A 24,360-nucleotide genomic window follows, 5' to 3' on the forward strand; every position below is an offset into this window, starting at 1 on the left:
AACATCATGGGTTCTGGATAGCTGTTTAAATGTATCTAATTAAATAATTAGTAATTCAATTAAGTAAGTGAGGACTCTATTGGAACGAAAACCAGCATACACACGGCCCTCCAGGGACTGAGTGAGAAGCTCCTTCTAGGTCATGGTGAAGGTAAAGTGCAACTGTCCTGTATCAAGAGGGGAGCTGGGCTGTTGTAACAGTGTAGTAAAATCGTCACTTAAAGGTTTACTTAAACTATTAACTGTAAACACCTGCAAGATATAACTAATAATAATACACATATTATACATTACCAATATTTGTATTATCTGTAGCAGTGGTCACAGTTAACAGATTAATATTAATGATATGAACACTGTTGGGATTAGTTTTCTGCTGTAATAGCTGTAAATCCTGTGCTCTGACGCAGCCTGTCTAACCGTACGACAGCAAGACGTCACCAGAAGCTGCGGGGTTGCCATGGGGATGCGTACCCGCTTGGGGGAAACGTGTGCACTGCGTCATCAGTTTGCGTTGCTCTGCTCGTCAGTTACCTTTGCGGTTGCTGTCGGACTTAATAAGGTAATTCTGTGAATGTGTCTTGTAAAACGTATTAAACACACGAAGCTGTTTGCTGTGTGAGAAGTCCCGCTAAATACGGGGCTGTTCTGGTGGTCTCTTAACGATGTAATCTGTTGCTTTCCCAGAAAAGATAAGTTTGTTGTTGAGATGGACAGGCGTGAAAAGGAAATCAGTTAATTAATTAGTGTACTGGATAAATGTCCAACTGTATCGCAATGATGGCGTCGCTATAAGGAAGGAAGAGGGGGCAGGTCGGGCAGGATTTGAACAGTCTTTAAAATACTGTCAGAACTGTATGGCCCTGTGCTGAACTGTATTTTAGGAGCACACTTAATATGATGCAGATATAAACATTGTTTCTGCTTTGCAAGGCTGAAGTTGTTTATATTGTTTAAAAGTTGTTTTAAATTGATTACACAAAAAATACTTTCACAGAGATTTGTAAATATATATATTATACCTCCCATTGCTGATATAAGTTTTTGTTTTATATTATATTATTCAAGGGTTATGTTACTATCTAAAACAAACCCTGTGGTATCAGTAACATTAACCATGATGTATATGTGTACAATAACACATTACTGTCTCCCCAGCCCCCAGCGATCCCGTGTGTCTGAGTGGAGGATGTGTGAAGGACTGTCCCGGATCTCGGGGCCCATCCCCCCGGACCCCTCGCTGTTCCCCGAGCTGTACCGCCGCCCTGCTTCAGGTGAGACCCTGCCTGGGCATATTTAGGCTATCTGTGTTTGTCTATGTATGCGTGCATGAATCTGTGCGGGCTTGTGTTTGTGCGTCCCAGTGTGTTAGTGTGTCACTGCCACACACTGACTCTTTCTCTCGTCCTCTCTCTTCTTCTGTGCTCATCCCTCTCTCACAGCCCGTGGGCGTTTGGAGGGCAATGATATGAAGCTGGCCCTGCTGGCCGGCCCACTGGCCCCTGACCCCACCCTGCACCCTGGCTGCTACAGTGCTCGGGCCCCCCCTCCGCCCCGCGTGCGCCCCAACGCCACACACATCCTGGAGAGGGGTCAGCGGGGGGTCGTGGGGAGCCTGCTGCAGCTGGAGGGCATCGCCTTGGACCCCGGACCACCGAAACACAGTGTGTACCCTCTGACACACACCACAGTACAGCACACTCTCACAGCACACACACACACACACACACACACACACACACAGCACACACTTGTGTTTATTTGTGAATCATGTTCTGTATGTGTCATGTCCTGTGTGTGTTGTGTGTTCAGGGAAGGAGGTGCGTGACCATGGCAAGGAGAACGTGCGCCGGCTCCGTGAGATTCAGCGCCGCTGTCGGGAGCGCGAGGCTGAGAGGGGCGGGGTGGCCGCTGGGCCGGTCCGCGCGCTCTGGAGGTCCCCCAAATACGACACTGTGCCCTCAAAGGTCATGAGCCAGCTGCAGGTCAGTCGGGGTCAAGAGTGTACCGGCCAATTTGCTCGTTCCTCAGATTGTGTTCATCAAGATGAGTGAACTCAAATTACATACAATAACTACATTATTTTGGGATGAGGGCTAGTTTCTCTCTCTCTCTCTCCATTGGCCCCCTGTCCCTCAGGTGTGACAGGTAGCTGGGTGTTGTGTTTTGTTGTGTTTCGGCTGCCAGGTTCACACAGCTGTTGTCTTCCACCAGGAGAAGCTGGAATTTCTGGGCATCCGGGAAGTTAGTGGAGAGATCTGTCATTGGGGGATTTTGTATGTATTGTAATTGTTGATATTTGTCACATTGTACATAAGAAAGTTTACAAACGAGAGGAGGCCATTCGACCCATCATTCTCATTTGGTGTCCATTAATAACTAAGTGATCCAAGGATCCTATCCAGTCTGTTTTTAAATGTTCCCAAACTTTCAGCTTCTATCACATCGCTGGGGAGTTTGTTCCAGATTGTGACAACTCTTTGTGTAAAGAAATGTCTCCTGTTTTCTGTCTTGAATGCCTTGAAGCCCCATTTCCATGTGTGTCCCCGGGTGCGTGTGTCCCTGCTGATCTGGAAAAGCTCCTCTGGTTTGATGTGGTCGATGCCTTTCATGATTTTGAAGACTTGGATCAAGTCCCCACCTAGTCTCCTCTGTTCCAGGGTGAAAAGGTTCAGTCCCTCAGTAGGACATTCCCTTCAGACCTGGAATAAGTCTGGTTGCTCTCCTCTGAACTGCCTCTAGAGCAGCGATATCTTTCTTGAAGTGTGGAGCCCAGAACTGCACACAGTATCCAGATGAGGTCTAACTAGTGCATTGTACAGTCTGAACATCACTGCCCTTGTTCTCAATTCTACACTTTTGACAATATACCCTAACATCCTGTTTGTCTTTTATTGCTTCCCCACACTGTTTGGATGGAGAAAGTGAGGAGTCCACATAGACTCCTAGGTCTCTCATGCGATACTTCATCTAATTCTACAGTGCATCCGGAAAGTATTCACAGTGCTTCACTTTTTCCACATTTTGTTATGTTACAGCCTTATTCCAAAATGGATTAAATTCATTATTTTCCTCAAAATTCTACAAACAATACCCCATAATGACAACGTGAAAGAAGTTTGTTTGAAATCTTTGCACATTAATTAAAAAAAAAAAAAAAGCACATGTACATAAGTATTCACAGCCTTTGCTCAATACTTTGTTGAAGCACCTTTGGCACCAATTACAGCCTCAAGTCTTTTGGAGTATGATGCTACAAGCTTGGCACACCTATTTTGGGCAGTTTCTCCCATTCTTCTTTGCAGGACCTCTCAAGCTCCATCAGGTTGGATGGGGAGCATTGGTGCACAGCCATTTTCAGATCTCTCAAGAGATGTTCAATCGGGTTCAAGTCTGGGCTCTGGCTGGGCCACTCAAGGACATTCACAGAGTTGTCCTGTAGCCACTCCTTTGTTATCTTGGCTGTGTGCTTAGGGTTGTTGTCCTGTTTGAAGATGAACCTTCGCCCCAGTCTGAGGTCCAGAGTGCTCTGGAGCAGGTTTTCATCAAGGATGTCTCTGTACATTGCTGCATTCATCTTTCCCTCGATCCGGACTAGTCTCCCAGTTCCTGCCACTGAAAAACATCCCCACAGCATGATGCTGCCAACACCATGCTTCACTGTAGGGATGGTACCGGCCAGGTGATGAGCGGTGCCTGGTTTCCTCCAGACATGATGCTTGCCATTCAGGCCAAAGAGTTCAATCTTTGTTTCATCAGACCAGAGAATTTTGTTTCTCATGGTCTGAGAGTCCTTCAGGTGCCTTTTGCAAACTCCAGGCGGGCCGTCATGTGCCTTTTACGGAGGAGTGGCTTCTGTCTGGCCACTCTACCATACAGGCCTGATTGGTGGAGTGCTGCAGAGATGGTTGTTCTTCTGGAAGGTTCTCCTCTCTCCACAGAGACACGCTGAAGCTCTGTCAGAGTGACCATCGGGTTCTTGGTTACCTCCCTGACTAAGACCCTTCTCCCCTGATCGCTCAGTTTGGCCGGGCGGACAGCTCTCGGAAGAGTCCTGGTGGTTACAAACTTCTTCCATTTACGGATGATGGAGGCCACTGTGCTCATTGTGACCTTCAATGCTGCAGAAATGTTTCTGTACCCTTCCCCAGATCTGTGCGTCGATACAATCCTGTCTCAGAGGTCTACAGACAATTCCTTGGACTTCATGGCTTGGTTTGTGCTCTGACATGCACTGTTAACTGTGGGACCTTATATAGACAGGTGTGTGCCTTTCTAAATCATGTCCAATCAACTGAATTTACCACAGGTGGACTCCAATCAAGTTATAGAAACATCTCAAGGATGATCAGTGGAAACAGGATGCACCTGAGCTCAATTTTGAGTGTCATGGCAAAGGCTGTGAATACTTATGTACATGTGCTTTTTTTCTTTTTTCTTTTTTATACATTTGCAAAGATTTCAAACAAACTTCTTTCACGTTGTCATTATGGGGTATTGTTTGTAGAATTTTGAGGAAAATAATGAATTTAATCAATTTTGGAATAATCTGTAACATAACAAAATGTGGAAAAAGTGAAGCGCTGTGAATACTTTCTGGATGCACTGTATTCCTCCCATAGTGTAATTATAGTGGACATTTTTGTTACCTGCGTGTATTACCTTGCACTTTTCCACATTGAATTTCATCTGCCAGGTGTCGGCCCACAACTCGATATTATCTAAGTCCCTTTGAATAACCTGTGCTGCCCAAATTGTATCTACATGTAGTATGTAGTGTAGTATGACGTGCGTCTCTGTCTCGGGCTCTGTAGTAAACAGTCACAGCCAGACCTCTCTGGGCAGCTGGGTCTCCGTGACCAGGCTGTGTCTGTCTTTGTCATTTATATTTCTCTCTCTGTCTCCGCCCCACCTGCAGGAGACGACCCCCCCCAAGAAGCCAGAGTGTCAGAACTTCCTGAAGGCACACTCGCGCTGTGGCAGTGCCGGCCCCCCCCCGCGCCGCCCACCCTCCTGCCCTGCCTCCCCCCGCCGCCCCTCCACCTCCCCCTCCTCACCCACCTCCCCCCCCCGCGCTCCCTCCCCCTGCCCCGTCCCTGCAGAGAGCGCTGAGGTGAGCTGAGGAGAGTCTTCTGTGTGCGGGGAGTGCATTATTATTAATTAACCCCCCTACCTCTTATTACAGATAATATAAGGCTTTCTCAATATAACTCTCTCTCTCTCTGTCAGCCTCTCTCAAATTCAGATGGTGCTTTGTTGGCATGACAAACATTTGTAGTATAACCAATTAAATATACACACACATCAATGGTAACAATAAACATCACATCTGTACACACTGGATTAACACAGGGAAGTGGGATAAGTGAAAATATAGGGATAGTGAGTATACAATACGTGCATATACATACTTAAATCATACAATCATATTCTCTGTGCAGATGGTCGTGCGGGGGAGGTCTGTGGACTTCGTGAGACACAACGCACTGGCGGCGTTCCGGGGGCGCTCCCGCTCCTGCGACCCAGCCGAGCGACAGAGGAGAGAGAGAGAGAGAGCGCCCAGCCCCTCGCAGCCCCGCGGGGTCGTCCCCCAGTAGTGAGTCTCTCTCTATCCCTTCCTCCCCCGCTCTCTGTCTTTCCCCCACCCAATCATGGTGCAGTGTGCATGTAATGCAGTCTGTATTGATCTCTCCGCAGTCTGCAGGAGCGCAAGCAGCAGTGGCGTCAGGAGGAGGAGGAGAAGAGGCGGAGTGCGCCGGACCCCTCTGTGCCCCCCGGACACACACAGCTCCCTGAGGTGGAGAGACAGGAGACACTCAACTCACTGAAAGAGAGTAAGACACACACACACTCGCAAAGATACACACACACACACACACACACACACACACACACTCACTCACTCACACAACCCTCTCTCTCTCTCTCTCTCTGTCCAGCCCAGCGCTCTCTGGTGCGGGAGCTGCTGTCCCTGCCGGTCAGAGCTGACACTCTCAGTATGCAGAGCCGCCGGGCTGAGCTGGATAGGAAGCTGTCGGAAGTGGAGGAGGCCATCAAGGTCTTCTCCCGGCCAAAAGTCTACATCCGGGTCGACTCCTGATTCTGCGTCAGACACAACCGGGTCGGGTCAGATGTGATCACAGTGTATCTAAACAGACATTGCAGTTTCATTGAATGCCTGTCCCTCTTCATGTATATTTATTTATTTGAGTTTAGTTATTGTCCTTTTCCCTGTGTCTTTCACCTCCATGTGTGCGGCAGGATGCTCTGCTCTCTGTGTGGTGTTGCTCAGGGGCCCAGCATGCTGGCTGTCCTCCGCAGAGTGGTGATGAAGTCCGTACCCCCCCCACAGCACGTGTGTGCATGCATGCATGTGTTAGTGTGTGTTTATGAGTTTGAGTTATTATTAAGTAAGTCGCCCTGGGTAAGGCTGTCTGCTAATCAATATTGTAATGATGATAATAATAATAATTATGGCCTTACCAAGTTCTTACGAAAACACATTTTTCACAAAAACATGATCACAGTGCAAACATACAGCATCCGTCCCCAGGAATGTGAGCTGCAGTGGGATGGGTGCGGTTCCCGGGCTGTGTGTGTCTGGGGTGTGTGTTGCTGTGTGTTTTGATTTGATTCTTCTGGAAAATACTGTATGATAACGGTCAGGCCTGTGTACAATGTAGCTGATAGTGTTTAAATAGATGGCCGTGGTTCCTGTAAAGTCCATCTCTCTTTAAGACACCGGGGTGAAGGGCTGTCCAGTCCAGTCCGGCACATTCCAGTATAACACAGATTTTTAAACAAAAAATGTATATATGTAGGTGAATCACTAAAGAGAAAAGTTGTTCATTAACACAAACACCATTACAAATAAAATTAAATAAGAAACAAAATGTGTATGGTTGTTTCGTCCCTTTCCAACATGGCTTCCCCGTCTTTGCCGGCGGCCATGTTGCTATCACAGGATGAGGCGCCGCGGTGGAAGCAGGAGGAGGAAGTGTGAGACTTGCTTTAATGTATTTATTTATTTATTTATTTATTTATGTGTTTATTTATATAGGGGATCAAAACTGAGACCAAAGTCAAAGACACTAACTTGAGGTCAGCTGATTGCCATGGTTCAGACGGAGCCTTGGAAAGCATGTCCAGCAGGACATCAAGGCTCCATGCGGGCAGTGAAAGGGCGTGAGGAGGCCACAGCCCGCACGCTCCTTTCACAAACTGTGAGGCCAGGAAAAGGTTCCCGTGTCCGGCACTCCACTGTGGCTGGCAGGCAGCCCGTGCGCTGTGGTGCATTAGTGACCAACAAGTCAACTGCCACTATCTCCCAGCCAAGTCAGCCACGTAGAGGCCCGACAGGCTCGCAGGGTTGCGCAGGCTCGCTGCTTGGGCAGCAGGCCTTCTGGAGAAGGGTTTCAGTGACCCGAATTGCCCGTTGGGGCAGGACAGGTCCTGGGACTCTCCAGACAGGGGGGGAAAGGAGACTAGTGCTGTGATGGTGGAGTTGATCTGATGAAATTCAGTCGATCCTGCTTCTCTGGATCCTGTGTCCTGGAGAAGGGGCCGTCACTGGTGGTCCCAAGAGGACTACAGCTCCGCCAGGAGTAACGGGAGGCGAAACTCTGGAGCCACTGAAGCCCTGCCATCACTCTGGGAAGAGGATGTCTCCTCTGGATTGACCGTGTGAGGCGCAGCGTTGGGCGTGGTGACGTCATCACTACGCGCCGCGTCGCTTCCCCTCACGTCTGCGTCGCCACTAGAACGGCAGTCGCCTTTGTTGTTGCTCCCATATTTTGCCCAGTAATAATATTAATAAACGACTCGCATTTCAGCAGCCATAACACCGATATCCTGCGATAATGAGCAAGAGGAAAGCGCCGCAGGAATCTCTGAACGAAGGGATCACCGACTTTCTCGTAGGTAGGGAAAGCGAGCAGTTCCGCGGAGCAGCCCCTCAGCACCGGGCTAGACTGCGTTGCGGTGGGTCGCTCCGGGTACATCAGCTGGCTCTTGGGTCATGGTGTTGAACTGTAACTAGCTCGGGAGATGGGGGTCAGGTTATCTCCCTCAGTTGCCACTAGAGCCGGTGTTGTGTCGTAGTGCGGCTGCGGATGTATTCTGCTTACATTGATCATACAGCGAAACAGCTCCCAAGCCTAACTGACCGGTTAAACCTCTTTTAATATGTCGATATTTCAGAGCCAAATGAGGAACACACGAAGTGTCGCAGGGGGCAGGCAGGCATTTCATAATTATGGTTTGGATGTCCACCATTTCATGTAATACCCCTGTTCCTAATAATACACAGTGTCAGACCGACCGGGCTGTACGCTGGGGGTGACGTCACCACCAAAGTGTTTTTTAAATACCCCAGCTGCCTCGTCCCGATTGGCCGGCCTTGTTTGTGACGGACCAATCAGAGGGCTAGGGTGGGAGGGCGATTTAGCGTTTGCATTTATATAGTAATTTATAATGTTTTATTTACACATTAAAGACGATATACTTTCCATTATAATGATTATTACATGTATATTATTATTGTTATTTGCAGTGGTTTTGTTGTTACTCTATTAAGAGTCTACCTTATCCAGCTTTTCATATCAGTGTCTCCAGCACAGTCTTGAGGAAAAACGTGCTGAAAAATAAAAGCATTTTTTCTTTCTTATTCCTCTCTATCCTTCTCTCCTTCCTCCACTCTCTCTCTCACTCTCTCCCTCCTCCTGCAGAACTGGCCAATTATGAGAGGAATGTCAACAGAGCCATCCACAAGTACAACGCTTACAGGTGAGCACTGTGCTGTGGGTCATTATTATTATTATTACTGTACTGTTCTAATAATTTCTGTTATTAGGTGACTGACAGGGTTTAGAGAATGTGTGATTCCTGCCCTGCACTCTTGTACAGTGTGCTGTGTGATGACAGGTGCTATGAAAGGGTGCAGGGTGACTGGGGTAACAAGGAAAGAGGGCTATTAGTTTCTGGGGGTACTGAGTATTAACTGCCCCCCTCGTCCTTGTTTTCCCCACCAGGAAAGCTGCTTCGGTCATCGCAAAATACCCCCACAAGATCAGGAGCGGCACCGAGGCCAAGAAACTGGTAAAGCAGGGCAACGGGCTTTCTGTGTGTGTGTGTGTGTGTGTGTGTGTGTGTGTGATTGTGTGTGTGTGTCTCTCTCTGTCTGTGTTCAGCACAGTGTCTTCAGTCTTTCTCTCTCTCCATCTTTGTATGTTTGTGTGTGTGTCAGGACGGTGTTGGGGCGAAGATCTCAGAGAAGATCGATGAGTTCCTGACAACAGGGAAGCTGCGCAAACTGGAGAAGGTGAGCGAGGGGTTAATCACCATGGGGCACACCTGGGGACATATCTTGGCCACACACCTGTATCATGAGCTTCCTTGTCTGAGGACTAACACCCTGTACCTCTTCATCTCTGATCACCTCACTCTCTCTCTCCAGATTCGCAACGATGACACCAGCTCCTCCATCACCTTCCTCACCCGGGTCACTGGCATCGGGTATGAGGAGACGCCCCTTCACGCTCTCTCTCTCTCTCTCTCTCTCTCTCTCTCTCTCTCTCTCTCTCTCTCACTCACTGTTTCTTTCTCCCCCTCTCTTCTTCTCTTTATCTGTCTTTCCTTTCTGTCCACCTTTCTATGTACACCAATCGCTCTCTCTCTCTCAATTCCATTCAATTCAATGTAAGCTTTATAGGCAATACTAACTGAGATAAGTGTTGCCAGAGCATTGACAGACAAGTCCACCAATAGGTACAGAAATCTGTCTCCCTCTGTCGTCTCTCTCCCAGCTCTCCATCTGTCACCCTCCCCCTCTCTATCTCTCACTCTGTTGCCTCTCTCCCAGCTTCCTCCCTCCCTCTCTCTCTCTCTTTCTCTCTCTAACTCTCTCTTTTTTTCTCTTTCTCTAACTCTCTGTCTCTCTCCAGGCCAGCAGCAGCTCGCAAGTTTTTTGAGGAGGGAGTGAAGACCTTGGATGGTAAGTCAGTGTGTGCAGATATAGTAGTCAGTGTGTAAACAGCGTGCGCAGTGTGTATTAAGTGTATGCAGATTTTAGTCAGTATGTATTCAGTGTGTAGTCAGTGTGTGCAGATTGTACTCAGTGTGTGTAGTAGTCCATGTGTAAACAGTGTGCTCGGTGTGTAGTAGAGTTCGACCGATTAATCGGGCCGATAACAGCTTTTTGAAACTATCGGCAATTGGCAGAAATCAACACCAGTAAATGGCCGATAGTTTTTTTGGCGTTGTATGCATTAATATCCTTGGTTATAGGGGATTAACGCGGCCTCTAGTGGTGAAATGAAAACCATCACTGACTCCTCATGGAGTTTATGGTCCCATGTGACGCTGCTTGGCTGGAACTTGATGCTCGCTTAACAACTTTGGCTGAGAGAAGAGGCACGTAAACAAGTTGTCAATAAAAGTTGTCTTGACACAGTCAATCAAACACTGAAAACAAACAAAATAAACGTATATCCCTAAAAACCCACACCCACAGACATTTCCCCACTAGATTATTTTTTCTACCAATGAAATACTGTGATTCGAAGGGGATTGTACCATTTATTTGATCGGGAAGTACAATAAATATTATTTATGTCCCCTAAGTAGTTTAGTAGTGAACAATAACAATTTCTGCGTTAAAAAAAAAATGATATGAAGTTATTGTAAATGCAAAGCTGCGTGGGCTTTAAATCAGGGCATTACATTTTTTTACATTTGGATCTTTTCTCATTCCTACTGAGTTATTTGCACAAGTCGTTTATTTGTAGATTCATATTTCTGTTTATGAACCTGTTTGTTTATATTATTTATTTTGAATCATATTTATTTGTGTAAAACAAGTGCGTGGATTACAAACATCAGGCATTTGTGTGACGCCCTTATATGATTCCAGAATATTCTAATGTTTCCATGCTAATCCGGTTGTAAAATAACACCAGCCACCTTTATTACTTACAAATGCAACACGAAGATCTATAAATAAAAGTAATACAATGTGTGGTGCAGTCATGTTTATTTTACATCTACATGTGTTTTTTGAGAAATAAGAAAGGAGTTCTACTAAACAAATCTACAAATGGAAAACGTGAAATACTGTCTAGTCTCTGTTTTAGCAGAGCCAGCAGCTCATCTGCTATTACTGAGTCTGTGTGAGAGTGAGGGTCACAGGCCGCTCTGCCCCCAGGCACCGCTGACCACAGCTCTGAGCCCCTCAGCGCCGCAGCTTCACATCTACACATTCTACAGCTAGCAGTTATACCCGCAAATAATAAAGTACCCAAAGGTTGTTATTACTGGAATTGTATTATCTGTAGTTTATTTTCATCAATTATTTTAAAAGGGTAATGTTGAATGAATGCTGTAATTTTATCAAAAACTTTCCAATACATTCATTCTTCATAACTCCCTCATTTTCTTTTCCAAATTTTCACAAATTTCCAGAATTTGAATTGATCTATTTTAACTGTTGCAAATTTACATTGAGTGCGATATATTTTATACAATATATTGATTTTATTGATAAAGAAAAATAATCGTCCTGTTAGTCGGAAATGTGCTTTCCCCTCCTAATTATTGTTATCGGTATTGGTTTTTAAAATCCAGTCGACCTCTAGTGTGTGTGTTCAGTGTATTCAGATTTTAGACAGTATGAATTCAGTGTGCGCAGTGTGTAGTCAGTGTACTGTCAGTGTGTATAGTAGTCAGTATGTATTCAGTGTGCGCAGATTGTATTCAGTGTGTAAACAGTGTGCGCAGTGTGTGTTCAGTGTGTGTTCAGTGTGTTTGATGCTATATCCTTTATTGTCTTTGCTCAGACCTGCGGAAGATTGAACACAAACTCAACCACCACCAGCAGATTGGGCTGAAGTAAGAGTCGTGTGTGTGTGTGTGTGTGTGTGTGTGTGTGTGTGTGTGTGTGTGTGTGTGTGTGTGTGCGCTGCAGTAACCCTTCATCGCCAGCAGAGGGATAGTGCAGGCCTCTGTGGTGGCCAGGCTGTGGTGTGTGTGTGTGTGGAGGCAGCAGGGGGTGCTGTCTCTGCACACCTGTGTGAGTGTTGCCCTGTTGCTTGTGGAAGTGTTGAAGGTATGTCTGCGTGTGTAGTATTTGTGTGTAGCGGCCTGTGGTATTCTGTGTCAGTGTCTGTATGTATCAGGGTGTGTGCGTCAGAGTGGGCTTTTCTATTTCAGGTATTTCGAGGACTTTGAGAAGAGGATCCCTCGATCAGAGATGCTGAAGATGGAGGTCAGTACTGCTGCACCACCTCCTGTTAATAATAATAATATTGTGGTGGTTGTTGTTAGTAGTAGTATGAATAACTATAGCAAAAGCAGGAGTATCACATTGTAGTTCAGTTTCTTGTTAAGCCCTATTGTAGCCAAGCCTATTGTGTTGCACTTAACTTGAGTCCTATTCCCGGGAAAAGCGAAAATCCGGTTCCTGTTTCACGTGAATGGCGATTCTGATCATATCAAAAACCCTGGTTGTGTTGTTGTGTTCTGTGCAGGGTTGCATTGTACAGAGTCCTGAGTGCAATCAGTAGTGCAGTGTCCTCAGTACTGTGTTCAATGCGCTCTCTCTCTCTCTCAGGCTTTCATCCTGCGGGAGCTGAAGAATGTCGAACCAGAGTATATTGGCACCATCTGTGGCAGCTTCCGCAGGGGTGAGACAGCGCCCTGCTCCTGTCCCCTGTGTCTGACTGATCATCTCTTTGTCCCCGTTTCCCCGTCCCCCTGTCTCCCTCTGACTGATGGCCTCTTTGTCCCTGTGTTGTGTTGCAGGAGCGGAGTCCAGTGGGGATATTGACGTCCTGCTGACCCATCCTGACTTCACCTCCACCTCCCCCAAACAGGTCAGCTCCTACTGCTGTAACCAAAATCACAGTAACTGCAATAATATTAAACATGTGTGTCGTCAAGACAGACCGTACCTCAAGAGTTGCACGTGTCAGAGTGAGTGCAGCTGGGATACAGTACAGTATCTCTCTCTCTCTCTCTCTCTCTCTCTCTCTCTAATCAGGTGGTGGTTTAATTTCAAAGGGCCCTATATCTCTTTAATGTCCCTGTCCAGGCCGGAGACAGTGTGTGTGTGTGTGTGTGTGTGTGTGTGTGGGGAAGTGGGGGTTAGGAAGAGTTTTATTTCAGGGATAATTATAAGGCACAGGAATCAAAGTGAGCAGAGCGCATAAACACAGGAGCGCACCGAGCGACCGGGCCGATCAATACATCACACACCCGCAGAGGCTCCAGTCAGAGGGCCTGCTGCAGGAAGGCGGCAGCTGGGGGGGGGTGTGGGGGTGGGGGGCGGCACAGGTGCCTCATTAAACCAGAGACACTTTGATGTCATCTGCACTTACATGGTCTGACAGTGAGAGGCAGAGGAGCAGAGATTCAGAGAGAGTGAGAGGCAGAGGAGCAGAGATTCAGAGAGGGGCAATTTGAGTATTATAAGGTGTTTGATGTAACACTCATCCTGTCTGTGTGTCTGTCTCTCTCTCTGGTCCGTGTGTCTGTCCAGCCTCAGTTGCTGAATGCTGTGGTGGAGCACCTGGAGTCTTTGGGCTTCGTGACGGACACCCTGTCCAAGGGAGACACCAAGTTCATGGTGAGACTGGACTGTGTGTCAAACTGCCTAAGCTGACTGGACTGACTGTACTGACTGTATACAGTGTCTATACAGTGTGTGTGTTATATAGTGTTTATACAGTGTGTATGTTATGTAGTGTCTATAGTATAGTCTCTATTATACAGTGTCAAAAGTATACAGGGCCTATAGTATAGCATCTGTATTATATACCGTCTGTAGTATCCAGTGTCTATAGTGTAGTGTCTGTAGTATACAGTGTCTGTAGTGTAGTGTGGACGGTGTGTCCTCTGTGTGCTGGACTGCCGTTACATCCAGATGGACACTTAAACAAAAGGGAATAAATTAATCATAAACAGTTAAATTAATGAAAGCATTTAAATACAGAACAGATGAAAGAACCTCATCCCTTCTTTTCCCTCCCACCCCCCAGGGCGTGTGTCAGTGTGCGGATGACGAGGACGGCTCTGACTACCTGCACCGCCGCATTGATATTCGTCTGATCCCGCGGGACCAGTACTTCTGCGGGGTGCTGTACTTCACCGGCAGCGACCTGTTCAACAAGAACATGCGCACGCACGCGCTGGAGAAGGGCTTCACGCTCAACGAGTACACCATCCGGCCCCTGGGCGTCACAGGTCCGACCCCGCCCCGGCTCATGGGCTCTGTGCATGATTGGTTAATTGGATGATTGGGTGATGGGTTGATTGATTGGTTAATCAGGGTGGGGAAGGAGGAAAGGGGGGCAGAGGGGGAGAAGGAACTGCAGTAACGATGTATTCTGTGGCTAATTGATTGATTGGTTGGTATAAAAATATATTTGTATATATATATATATATATTTTGGGGGGGGGATTTTGACAAATTGATTAACGTTTATTTTGTATTCAACCTTTTTTTCTTAGAAAATAAGTCAAATAACGGTTTAAAGAGAAGACTGCTTTAGCTTTTGTGTTTTAAAATGTATTGATAATGAAATCAACAGTAGTTATTTTAGTTAACGATGCAAGAAACGGAATGCTTGTTACTCTGAATCTTTCAGTGTATCGTTAATAAACTGGAGAGGTTGCCCATTAAGATTTTAGCAATATTCCCTGTTGTAACACTACCCTGTTGTATGACTGAGCTTAAACATTTAGACACTTTTTATTTTTTAAAACGTTTACTAAACTAAATTTGACACGCCTGATATACATTATATATATATATATATATATATATATATATATATATATATAAATGTATATATTTCTCTCGCCTCTCATCTCTTTCTCTCTCTCTGGCAGGTGTGGCCGGAGAGCCTCTCCCAGTGGACAGTGAGAAGGACATCTTCGACTACATTCAGTGGAAATACCGCGAGCCCAAAGAAAGGAGCGAGTGATTGAGAGAGAGAGGGAGAGGAAGGAGGGACACTGACTTGGAATCCAATATTCTGTGTGTCAGTTAGTCTGTAGTCTGTTACCAGCCAGTCTCTGGGTTTGTCTGTGTGCTTGAATCTGTACATGTGTGGTAGTGTGAGTGTGTGATAGTGTGTGACAGGCTTGTGACCGTTACAAGAGTGTGAGTGTGTTTATTGGAATCCTGGTAACGCAATCACAGATTATCTTAATTTATATTTATATATTTTAAAAGAACTTTACAATTTAATACTCTCTTCCCTTAACTGCTGGTCCTGCTTCAGGAGTGAGGGGGATGAGCAGCAGTGGGAGAGGAGAGGAGAGGAGAGAGAGAGTGTCTGTGTGTATCATTGTATCAGGCCTCCATCATGTTACTGAATGCAAACAACAAAAATAAAAGAGTGTGAGACTCTGACTCTGTTGTTAGTTTTTATTGAAAAATAAGCAATTTAAAGACAAATGTACACAAGCCCAGTCCCCTCCCACCCCCCAGTCCCCTCCCACCCCCCAGTCCCCACCCTCCTGGCTCAGCCTGTCCTCTCCGCTCCAGACCAGCACAGCTACGCCAGCGCTACACCTACTGCCAGCACAGCCACAGCAGCAGTGATAGTACGAATAGTGGAATCTAGCACACAGGCAGGCCCTGTAGTCAAAGTGAGGCGCACACAGAGTCCGCATGTGTGTGAGACGCACAAAGTCTGTGTCCGCGTGGCATTGGGTTAGTACGAAATGAAAAACCTGACATGCAAAAAGACAGATTCACAAATACACACAGATGCACACAGACCGATACAAAGATGTCAACCGACAGACAGACTGACTGGAAGCGTGTGCCGGCACTGTGTCTGTCCGTCAGTCTGTCTGCAGGGCCCCAGCGCAGGAGCAGGCGGTGTGAGCTCTGAGATGCGTCTCTGCACAGCACCTCTCTCTCCTACTGTTTCTATTTCTCTACTCCCACCCTCCCTCCTCCCTTACTCCACCTCCTTCCCTCTCCCCGTCTCTCTCTTCCCCCCTCTGCCTGCTCTCTCTCCCTTCTCCTTCCCTTTCACCTTCCCTCCCTCTTTCCCCTTCTCCTTCCCTCCCTCCTTCACCTTCTCTTTCCCCTTCCCTTTCCTCTTCCTCCCCCCTTCCTTCCCCTTCACCCTCCCCCCCTCTTCCTCTCCTCTCCCTTGCCCCTCCTCTTGCTGGCACACCCAGAGCTGAGCACGTTCCCTGGGGGAGTCCTGAGCCTGGGGCTGGGCCTGGGGCTGGGGCTGGCAGGTGAGCCCCAGGCTGCAGTCACAGCGTTGAAAGGCCTCTCGGCTGGGGGGGGCCTTGCGCAGGCCCTGTCTGGTGCAGGCCTCTCCCTCCCCAGGCTGGCGCTGGCACCTCTTCACCCACAGGTGTCGGGCACAGCACAGCCCCTCCCCACAGTCTGAGGATCGCACACAGCGCTCGCCCTCACGGCCTGGGCAACACCGAGAGAGAGACAGAGAGACGAGGGGTGAGAGTAGTGTACACAGACACACACACTGAATCTGTGTGTGAGAGACAGATAAACACACACCGGCGGGGACTGGCGCACACATACTGAGATTTCACACAGGTTTCCAGACAGGCAGGCAGGCAGACCTCTCTCTCTCTCTCTCCCCCCACTCACCTTTCTCCGCTGGGTTTGTGCTCCTGTCCACAGGCGTGTGCGGGCTGGTCCAGCCCTGGGTGGGTGGGGGGGGCATTGTGGGGGTGCTGTTTACCTGCTGTGCTCCCACCTCTGCATCGCTGGCTGCTGGGCCCACCTCCAGATGAGTGCACACCTCTGGAGAGAGGTTACAGTCAGTACAGTGTACACAGAGTATATAGTGTATACAGTGTGTATAGTGTACAGAGTATATAGTGTATACAGTGCGTACAGTGTGTGTTCAGTGTGTATAGAGTATTTAGTGTATATAGTGTATACAGTTGCGTACAGTGTGTGTTCAGTGTGTATAGTGTATTCAGTGTGGTCTCAGTGTATGGGTGCTTTGCTCACCGTTGATACACAGTGTTCCTGGGCAGCACATGTTGTTGCTGTGGCAGCGGCGGCGTGGCGGGTGGCAGACCCTGCACACAGGGTCCTGCCCACGCGGGTTGGCGCAGTACTGCCCCTGGGCACACTCACTGTCCACCTGGCACCGCAGGGCCTGGGGCACAGATTACAGCATGGCATGAGACAACACACACACACAATCAACACAGCCTGCAGCTCACAGTATAGAACAGGGGTGTCCAGCCCTGGAGACACACAGTCCAGTACAGCAGGAACAGAGTGAAAGACTCTGCTTTGTTAGAGCGCAGAGAGACACAGTAGAAGAGCATACAGACAGATGGACAGGTGGAAAGACAGCAGTGGACAGAACAGGTAAGGAGAGCAATGCAATCCCGCCACCCCAGTCCTCACCTGCCCGCCTCGGCTGCCCTGTCCGCCCGCGGTCTTGATGGAGTTGGAGTCGAGGGTCAGACAGCGCGCCGCCCCGCAGAGCAGCCAGGCGGCCACCGCAGCGCCGCACAGCATCCCGCACAGCATCCCGCACACACGCACACGAACGACGCCTACACTGGACTTCAACAAGACTACAGTATGCACTTGCAGGCTAATAGATATGTTTTTTAAGTTTTAATTTGCCAATTTCAAATCATATATATTGATTTAAATAGTCGTACTGCTGTGAGGTTCTCCGGTGGTGCGGTCGTCTCTGTGTGTCCGGTCAGAGCAGCACGGATCTGTGTTCAGGTGACCCGGATTGTGTCCACCGGTAAAAGCGATGTATTTATAGGCTACCTGTAACACTTACATACAGACCCACTCCCTCTCTCTCTTCCTCTGGCAGCGATCCTCCCTCACTGTATCCGTCCTGTTTACAGCCCACACACACACACACACACACACACACACACACACACACACACACACACACACACCGCGGCGCTGTTTTGGGGGGGCGGACTGTACACGATAGATCCCGCTTCCTCGGTGCTGTCCGCTGGATCCGGCCCGCTTTCCGTCCGGATTAGTGATTAATCTCCTGCAGAGGTGATTCAGCTTTGGTCCGGGCGAGATCGTCGTCGTCCTCGTGTTGTTGTTGTAGATGTTTCCCATCTCCTGTCTTCCTCCCTCTCCCTCTCTCCGTGGACCGGGAGAAGCGCTTTCCATCCACCTGAACACCTGCTGCTGCCCGGAGACGAGACAGCACACCGCACTCACTCACTCACTCACTCACACAAACACTCACTCACTCACTCACTCACACAAACACTCACTCACTCACTCACTCACTCACTCACTCACACAAACACTCTCTCACTCACTCACTCACTCACTCACACAAACACTCTCTCGCTCACTCACTCACTCACACAAACACTCTCTCACTCACTCACTCACTCACTCACTCACTCACACAAACACTCTCTCGCTCACTCACTCACTCACTCACTCACACAAACACTCGCTCACTCACTCACTCACTCACACTCTCACTCATTCACTCACTCACTCTCACTCACTCACTCACTCACTTAGTCTCACTCACTAACACACTCACACAAACACTCTCACTCACTCACTAACACACTCACACAAACACTCTCTCACTCACAAACACACTCACACAAACACTCTCTCACTCACTAACACACTCACAAACACTCTCTCACTCACTAACACACTCACACAAACACTCTCTCACTCACTCACTCACACAAACACTCTCTCACTCACTCACTCACACAAACACTCACTCACTCACTCACACAAACACTCACTCACTCACTCACACAAACACTCTCACTCACTCACTCACACAAACACTCTCTCACTCACTCACTAACTCACACAAACACTCTCTCACTCACTCACTCACTCACTCACTCACTCACACAAACACTCTCTCACTCACTCACTAACTCACACAAACACTCTGTCACTCACTCACTCACACAAACACTCTCTCACTCACTCACTCACTCACTCACTCACTCACACAAACACTCTCTCACTCACTCACTCACTCACACAAACACTCTCTCACTCACTCACTCACTCACACAAACACTCTCACTCACTCACTCACTCACTCACTCACACTCTCACTCATTCACTCACTCACTCTCACAAACACTCTCACTCACTCACTAACACACTCACACAAACACTCTCTCACTCACAAACACACTCACACAAACACTCTCTCACTCACTAACACACTCACACAAACACTCTCACTCACTCACTCACACAAACACTCTCTCACTCACTCACACAAACACTCTCACTCACTCACTCACTCACTCACACACTCTCACTCACTCACACAAACACTCTCACTCACACAAACACTCTCACTCACTCACTCACACAAACACTCTCATTCACACAAACACTCTCACTCACTCACTCACTCACTCATACAAACACTCTCACTCACTCACTCACTCACACAAACACTCTCACTCACTCACTCACTCACTCACACAAACACTCTCACTCACCCACTCACTCACTCACACAAACACTCTCACTCACTCACTCACTCACTCACTCACAAAAGCTCTCACTCACTCACTCACTCACTCTCTCACTCACTAACACTGTCTCACTCACGCACTCACACAAACACTTTAACTCACTCTCTCACTCACTAACTCACTCACACAAACACTCTCATTCACTCACTCACTCACTCACACAAACACTCTCACTCACTCACTCACACAAACACTCTCACTCACTCACTCGCTCACTCACTCACTCACTGACACAAACACTCTCACTCACTCACTCACTCACTCACACAAACACTCTCACTCACTCACTCACTCACACAAACACTATCACTCACTCACTCACTCACTCACACAAACACTCTCACTCACTCACTAACACACTCACACAAACACTCTCTCACTCACTAAGTCACTCACACAAACACTCTCTCAGTAACACACTCACACAAACACACTCACACTCACTCACTCACACAATCACTCTCTCACTCACTAACACACTCACACAAACACTCTCTCACTCACTCCCTCACACAAACACTCTCTCACTCACTCACTCACACAAACACTCTCTCACACAAACACTCTCTCACTCACTCACTCATACACTCTCACTCACTCACTCACTCACTCACTAACTCACTAACACAAACACTCTCTCACTCACTAACACACTCACACAAACACTCTCTCACTCACTCACTCACACAAACACTCTCACTCACTCACTCTCTCACTCACTAACTCACTCACACAAACACTCTCACTCACTCACTCACTCACTCACACTCTCACTCATTCACTCACTCACTCTCACAAACACTCTCACTCACTCACTAACACACTCACACAAACACTCTCTCACTCACAAACACACTCACACAAACACTCTCTCACTCACTAACACACTCACACAAACACTCTCACTCACTCACTCACACAAACACTCTCTCACTCACTCACACAAACACTCTCACTCACTCACTCACTCACTCACTCACACACTCTCACTCACTCACACAAACACTCTCACTCACACAAACACTCTCACTCACTCACTCACACAAACACTCTCATTCACACAAACACTCTCACTCACTCACTCACTCACTCATACAAACACTCTCACTCACTCACTCACACAAACACTCTCACTCACTCACTCACTCACTCACACAAACACTCTCACTCACCCACTCACTCACTCACTCACTCACACAAACACTCTCACTCACTCACTCACTCACTCACTCACAAAAGCTCTCACTCACTCACTCACTCACTCACTCTCTCACTCACTAACACTGTCTCACTCACGCACTCACACAAACACTTTAACTCACTCTCTCACTCACTAACTCACTCACACAAACACTCTCATTCACTCACTCACTCACTCACACAAACACTCTCACTCACTCACTCACACAAACACTCTCACTCACTCACTCGCTCACTCACTCACTCACTGACACAAACACTCTCACTCACTCACTCACTCACACAAACACTCTCACTCACTCACTCACTCACACAAACACTATCACTCACTCACTCACTCACTCACACAAACACTCTCACTCACTCACTAACACACTCACACAAACACTCTCTCACTCACTAAGTCACTCACACAAACACTCTCTCAGTAACACACTCACACAAACACACTCACACTCACACAATCACTCTCTCACTCACTAACACACTCACACAAACACTCTCTCACTCACTCCCTCACACAAACACTCTCACTCACTCACTCGCTCACTCACTCACTGACACAAACACTCTCACTCACTCACTCACTCACTCACACAAACACTCTCACTCACTCACTCACTCACACAAACACTATCACTCACTCACTCACTCACTCACTCACACAAACACTCTCACTCACTCACTAACACACTCACACAAACACTCTCTCACTCACTAAGTCACTCACACAAACACTCTCTCAGTAACACACTCACACAAACACACTCACACTCACACAATCACTCTCTCACTCACTAACACACTCACACAAACACTCTCTCACTCACTCCCTCACACAAACACTCTCTCACTCACTCACTCACACAAACACTCTCTCACTCACTCACTCATACACTCTCACTCACTCACTCACTCACTCACTAACTCACTAACACAAACACTCTCTCACTCACTAACACACTCACACAAACACTCTCTCACTCACTCACTCACACAAACACTCTCACTCACTCACTCTCTCACTCACTAACTCACTCACACAAACACTCTCACTCACTCACTCACTAACTCACTCACACAAACACTCTCTCACTCACTCACTCATTCACACAAGCACTCTCTCACTCACTCACTCACTCACACAAACACTCTCTCACTCACTCACTAACTCACACAAACACTCTGTCACTCACTCACTCACACAAACACTCTCTCACTCACTCACTCACTCACTCACTCACTCACTCACACAAACACTCTCTCACTCACTCACACAAACACTCTCACTCACTCACTCACTCACTCACTCACACACTCTCACTCACTCACACAAACACTCTCACTCACACAAACACTCTCACTCACTCACTCACACAAACACTCTCATTCACACAAACACTCTCACTCACTCACTCACTCACTCATACAAACACTCTCACTCACTCACTCACACAAACACTCTCACTCACTCACTCACTCACTCACACAAACACTCTCACTCACCCACTCACTCACTCACTCACTCACACAAACACTCTCACTCACTCACTCACTCACTCACTCACAAAAGCTCTCACTCACTCACTCACTCACTCACTCTCTCACTCACTAACACTGTCTCACTCACGCACTCACACAAACACTTTAACTCACTCTCTCACTCACTAACTCACTCACACAAACACTCTCATTCACTCACTCACTCACTCACACAAACACTCTCACTCACTCACTCACACAAACACTCTCACTCACTCACTCGCTCACTCACTCACTCACTGACACAAACACTCTCACTCACTCACTCACTCACACAAACACTCTCACTCACTCACTCACTCACACAAACACTATCACTCACTCACTCACTCACTCACACAAACACTCTCACTCACTCACTAACACACTCACACAAACACTCTCTCACTCACTAAGTCACTCACACAAACACTCTCTCAGTAACACACTCACACAAACACACTCACACTCACACAATCACTCTCTCACTCACTAACACACTCACACAAACACTCTCTCACTCACTCCCTCACACAAACACTCTCACTCACTCACTCGCTCACTCACTCACTGACACAAACACTCTCACTCACTCACTCACTCACTCACACAAACACTCTCACTCACTCACTCACTCACACAAACACTATCACTCACTCACTCACTCACTCACTCACACAAACACTCTCACTCACTCACTAACACACTCACACAAACACTCTCTCACTCACTAAGTCACTCACACAAACACTCTCTCAGTAACACACTCACACAAACACACTCACACTCACACAATCACTCTCTCACTCACTAACACACTCACACAAACACTCTCTCACTCACTCCCTCACACAAACACTCTCTCACTCACTCACTCACACAAACACTCTCTCACTCACTCACTCATACACTCTCACTCACTCACTCACTCACTCACTAACTCACTAACACAAACACTCTCTCACTCACTAACACACTCACACAAACACTCTCTCACTCACTCACTCACACAAACACTCTCACTCACTCACTCTCTCACTCACTAACTCACTCACACAAACACTCTCACTCACTCACTCACTAACTCACTCACACAAACACTCTCTCACTCACTCACTCACTCACACAAACACTCTCTCACTCACTCACTAACTCACACAAACACTCTGTCACTCACTCACTCACACAAACACTCTCTCACTCACTCACTCACTCACTCACTCACTCACACAAACACTCTCTCACTCACTCACTCACTCACACAAACACTCTCTCACTCACTCACTCACTCACACAAACACTCTCACTCACTCACTCACTCACTCACTCACTCACACTCTCACTCACTCACTCTCACAAACACTCTCACTCACTCACTAACACACTCACACAAACACTCTCTCACTCACAAACACACTCACACAAACACTCTCTCACTCACTAACACACTCACACAAACACTCTCACTCACTCACTCACTCACACAAACACTCTCTCACTCACTCACACAAACACTCTCACTCACTCACTCACTCACTCACACACTCTCACTCACTCACACAAACACTCTCACTCACTCACTCACACAAACACTCTCATTCACACAAACACTCTCACTCACTCACTCACTCACTCATACAAACACTCTCACTCACTCACTCACTCACTCACACAAACACTCTCACTCACTCACTCACTCACTCACTCACTCACAAAAGCTCTCACTCACTCACTCACTCACTCTCTCACTCACTAACACTGTCTCACTCACTCACTCACTGACACAAACACTCTCACTCACTCACTCACTCACTCACACAAACACTCTCACTCACTCACTCACTCACACAAACACTATCACTCACTCACTCACTCACTCACACAAACACTCTCACTCACTCACTAACACACTCACACAAACACTCTCTCACTCACTAAGTCACTCACACAAACACTCTCTCAGTAACACACTCACACAAACACACTCACACTCACTCACTCACACAATCACTCTCTCACTCACTAACACACTCACACAAACACTCTCTCACTCACTCCCTCACACAAACACTCTCTCACTCACTCACTCACACAAACACTCTC

At 47.5% G+C, this 24,360-nt stretch overlaps 3 protein-coding genes across 3 annotated transcripts; 2 read left to right on the forward strand and 1 right to left on the reverse strand.

Annotated features, from left to right (window-relative positions):
* Window positions 1-497: 497 nt before the first annotated feature.
* On the forward strand, window positions 498-6,887 carry enkd1 (enkurin domain containing 1). The gene is made up of 8 exons (XM_066714165.1): window positions 498-562; window positions 1,159-1,274; window positions 1,443-1,664; window positions 1,813-1,985; window positions 4,919-5,042; window positions 5,437-5,596; window positions 5,698-5,834; window positions 5,940-6,887. The coding sequence occupies exons 2-8, from the start codon at window positions 1,190-1,192 to the stop codon at window positions 6,098-6,100; spliced, it is 1,062 nt and encodes a 353-aa protein (XP_066570262.1). The 5' UTR covers window positions 498-562; window positions 1,159-1,189; the 3' UTR covers window positions 6,101-6,887.
* Window positions 6,888-7,717: 830 nt separating this feature from the next.
* On the forward strand, window positions 7,718-15,409 carry polb (polymerase (DNA directed), beta). The gene is made up of 13 exons (XM_066714166.1): window positions 7,718-7,920; window positions 8,727-8,784; window positions 9,030-9,096; window positions 9,245-9,319; window positions 9,455-9,513; window positions 9,942-9,991; window positions 11,832-11,883; window positions 12,205-12,259; window positions 12,605-12,677; window positions 12,796-12,866; window positions 13,532-13,618; window positions 14,031-14,235; window positions 14,884-15,409. Exons 1-13 carry the CDS (start codon window positions 7,860-7,862, stop codon window positions 14,976-14,978), a joined length of 1,008 nt encoding a protein of 335 aa, XP_066570263.1. The 5' UTR covers window positions 7,718-7,859; the 3' UTR covers window positions 14,979-15,409.
* Window positions 15,410-15,965: 556 nt separating this feature from the next.
* On the reverse strand, window positions 15,966-17,536 carry LOC136758319 (dickkopf-related protein 4-like). The gene is made up of 4 exons (XM_066712567.1): window positions 17,411-17,536; window positions 17,003-17,153; window positions 16,634-16,789; window positions 15,966-16,441 (listed from the first exon to the last, which is right to left on the reverse strand). The coding sequence occupies exons 1-4, from the start codon at window positions 17,534-17,536 to the stop codon at window positions 15,966-15,968; spliced, it is 909 nt and encodes a 302-aa protein (XP_066568664.1).
* Between the last annotated feature and the right edge of the window lie 6,824 nt (window positions 17,537-24,360).

Source organism: Amia ocellicauda, chromosome 9 (assembly GCF_036373705.1).
Source record: "Amia ocellicauda isolate fAmiCal2 chromosome 9, fAmiCal2.hap1, whole genome shotgun sequence".
Taxonomy (NCBI): Eukaryota; Metazoa; Chordata; class Actinopteri; order Amiiformes; family Amiidae; genus Amia; species Amia ocellicauda.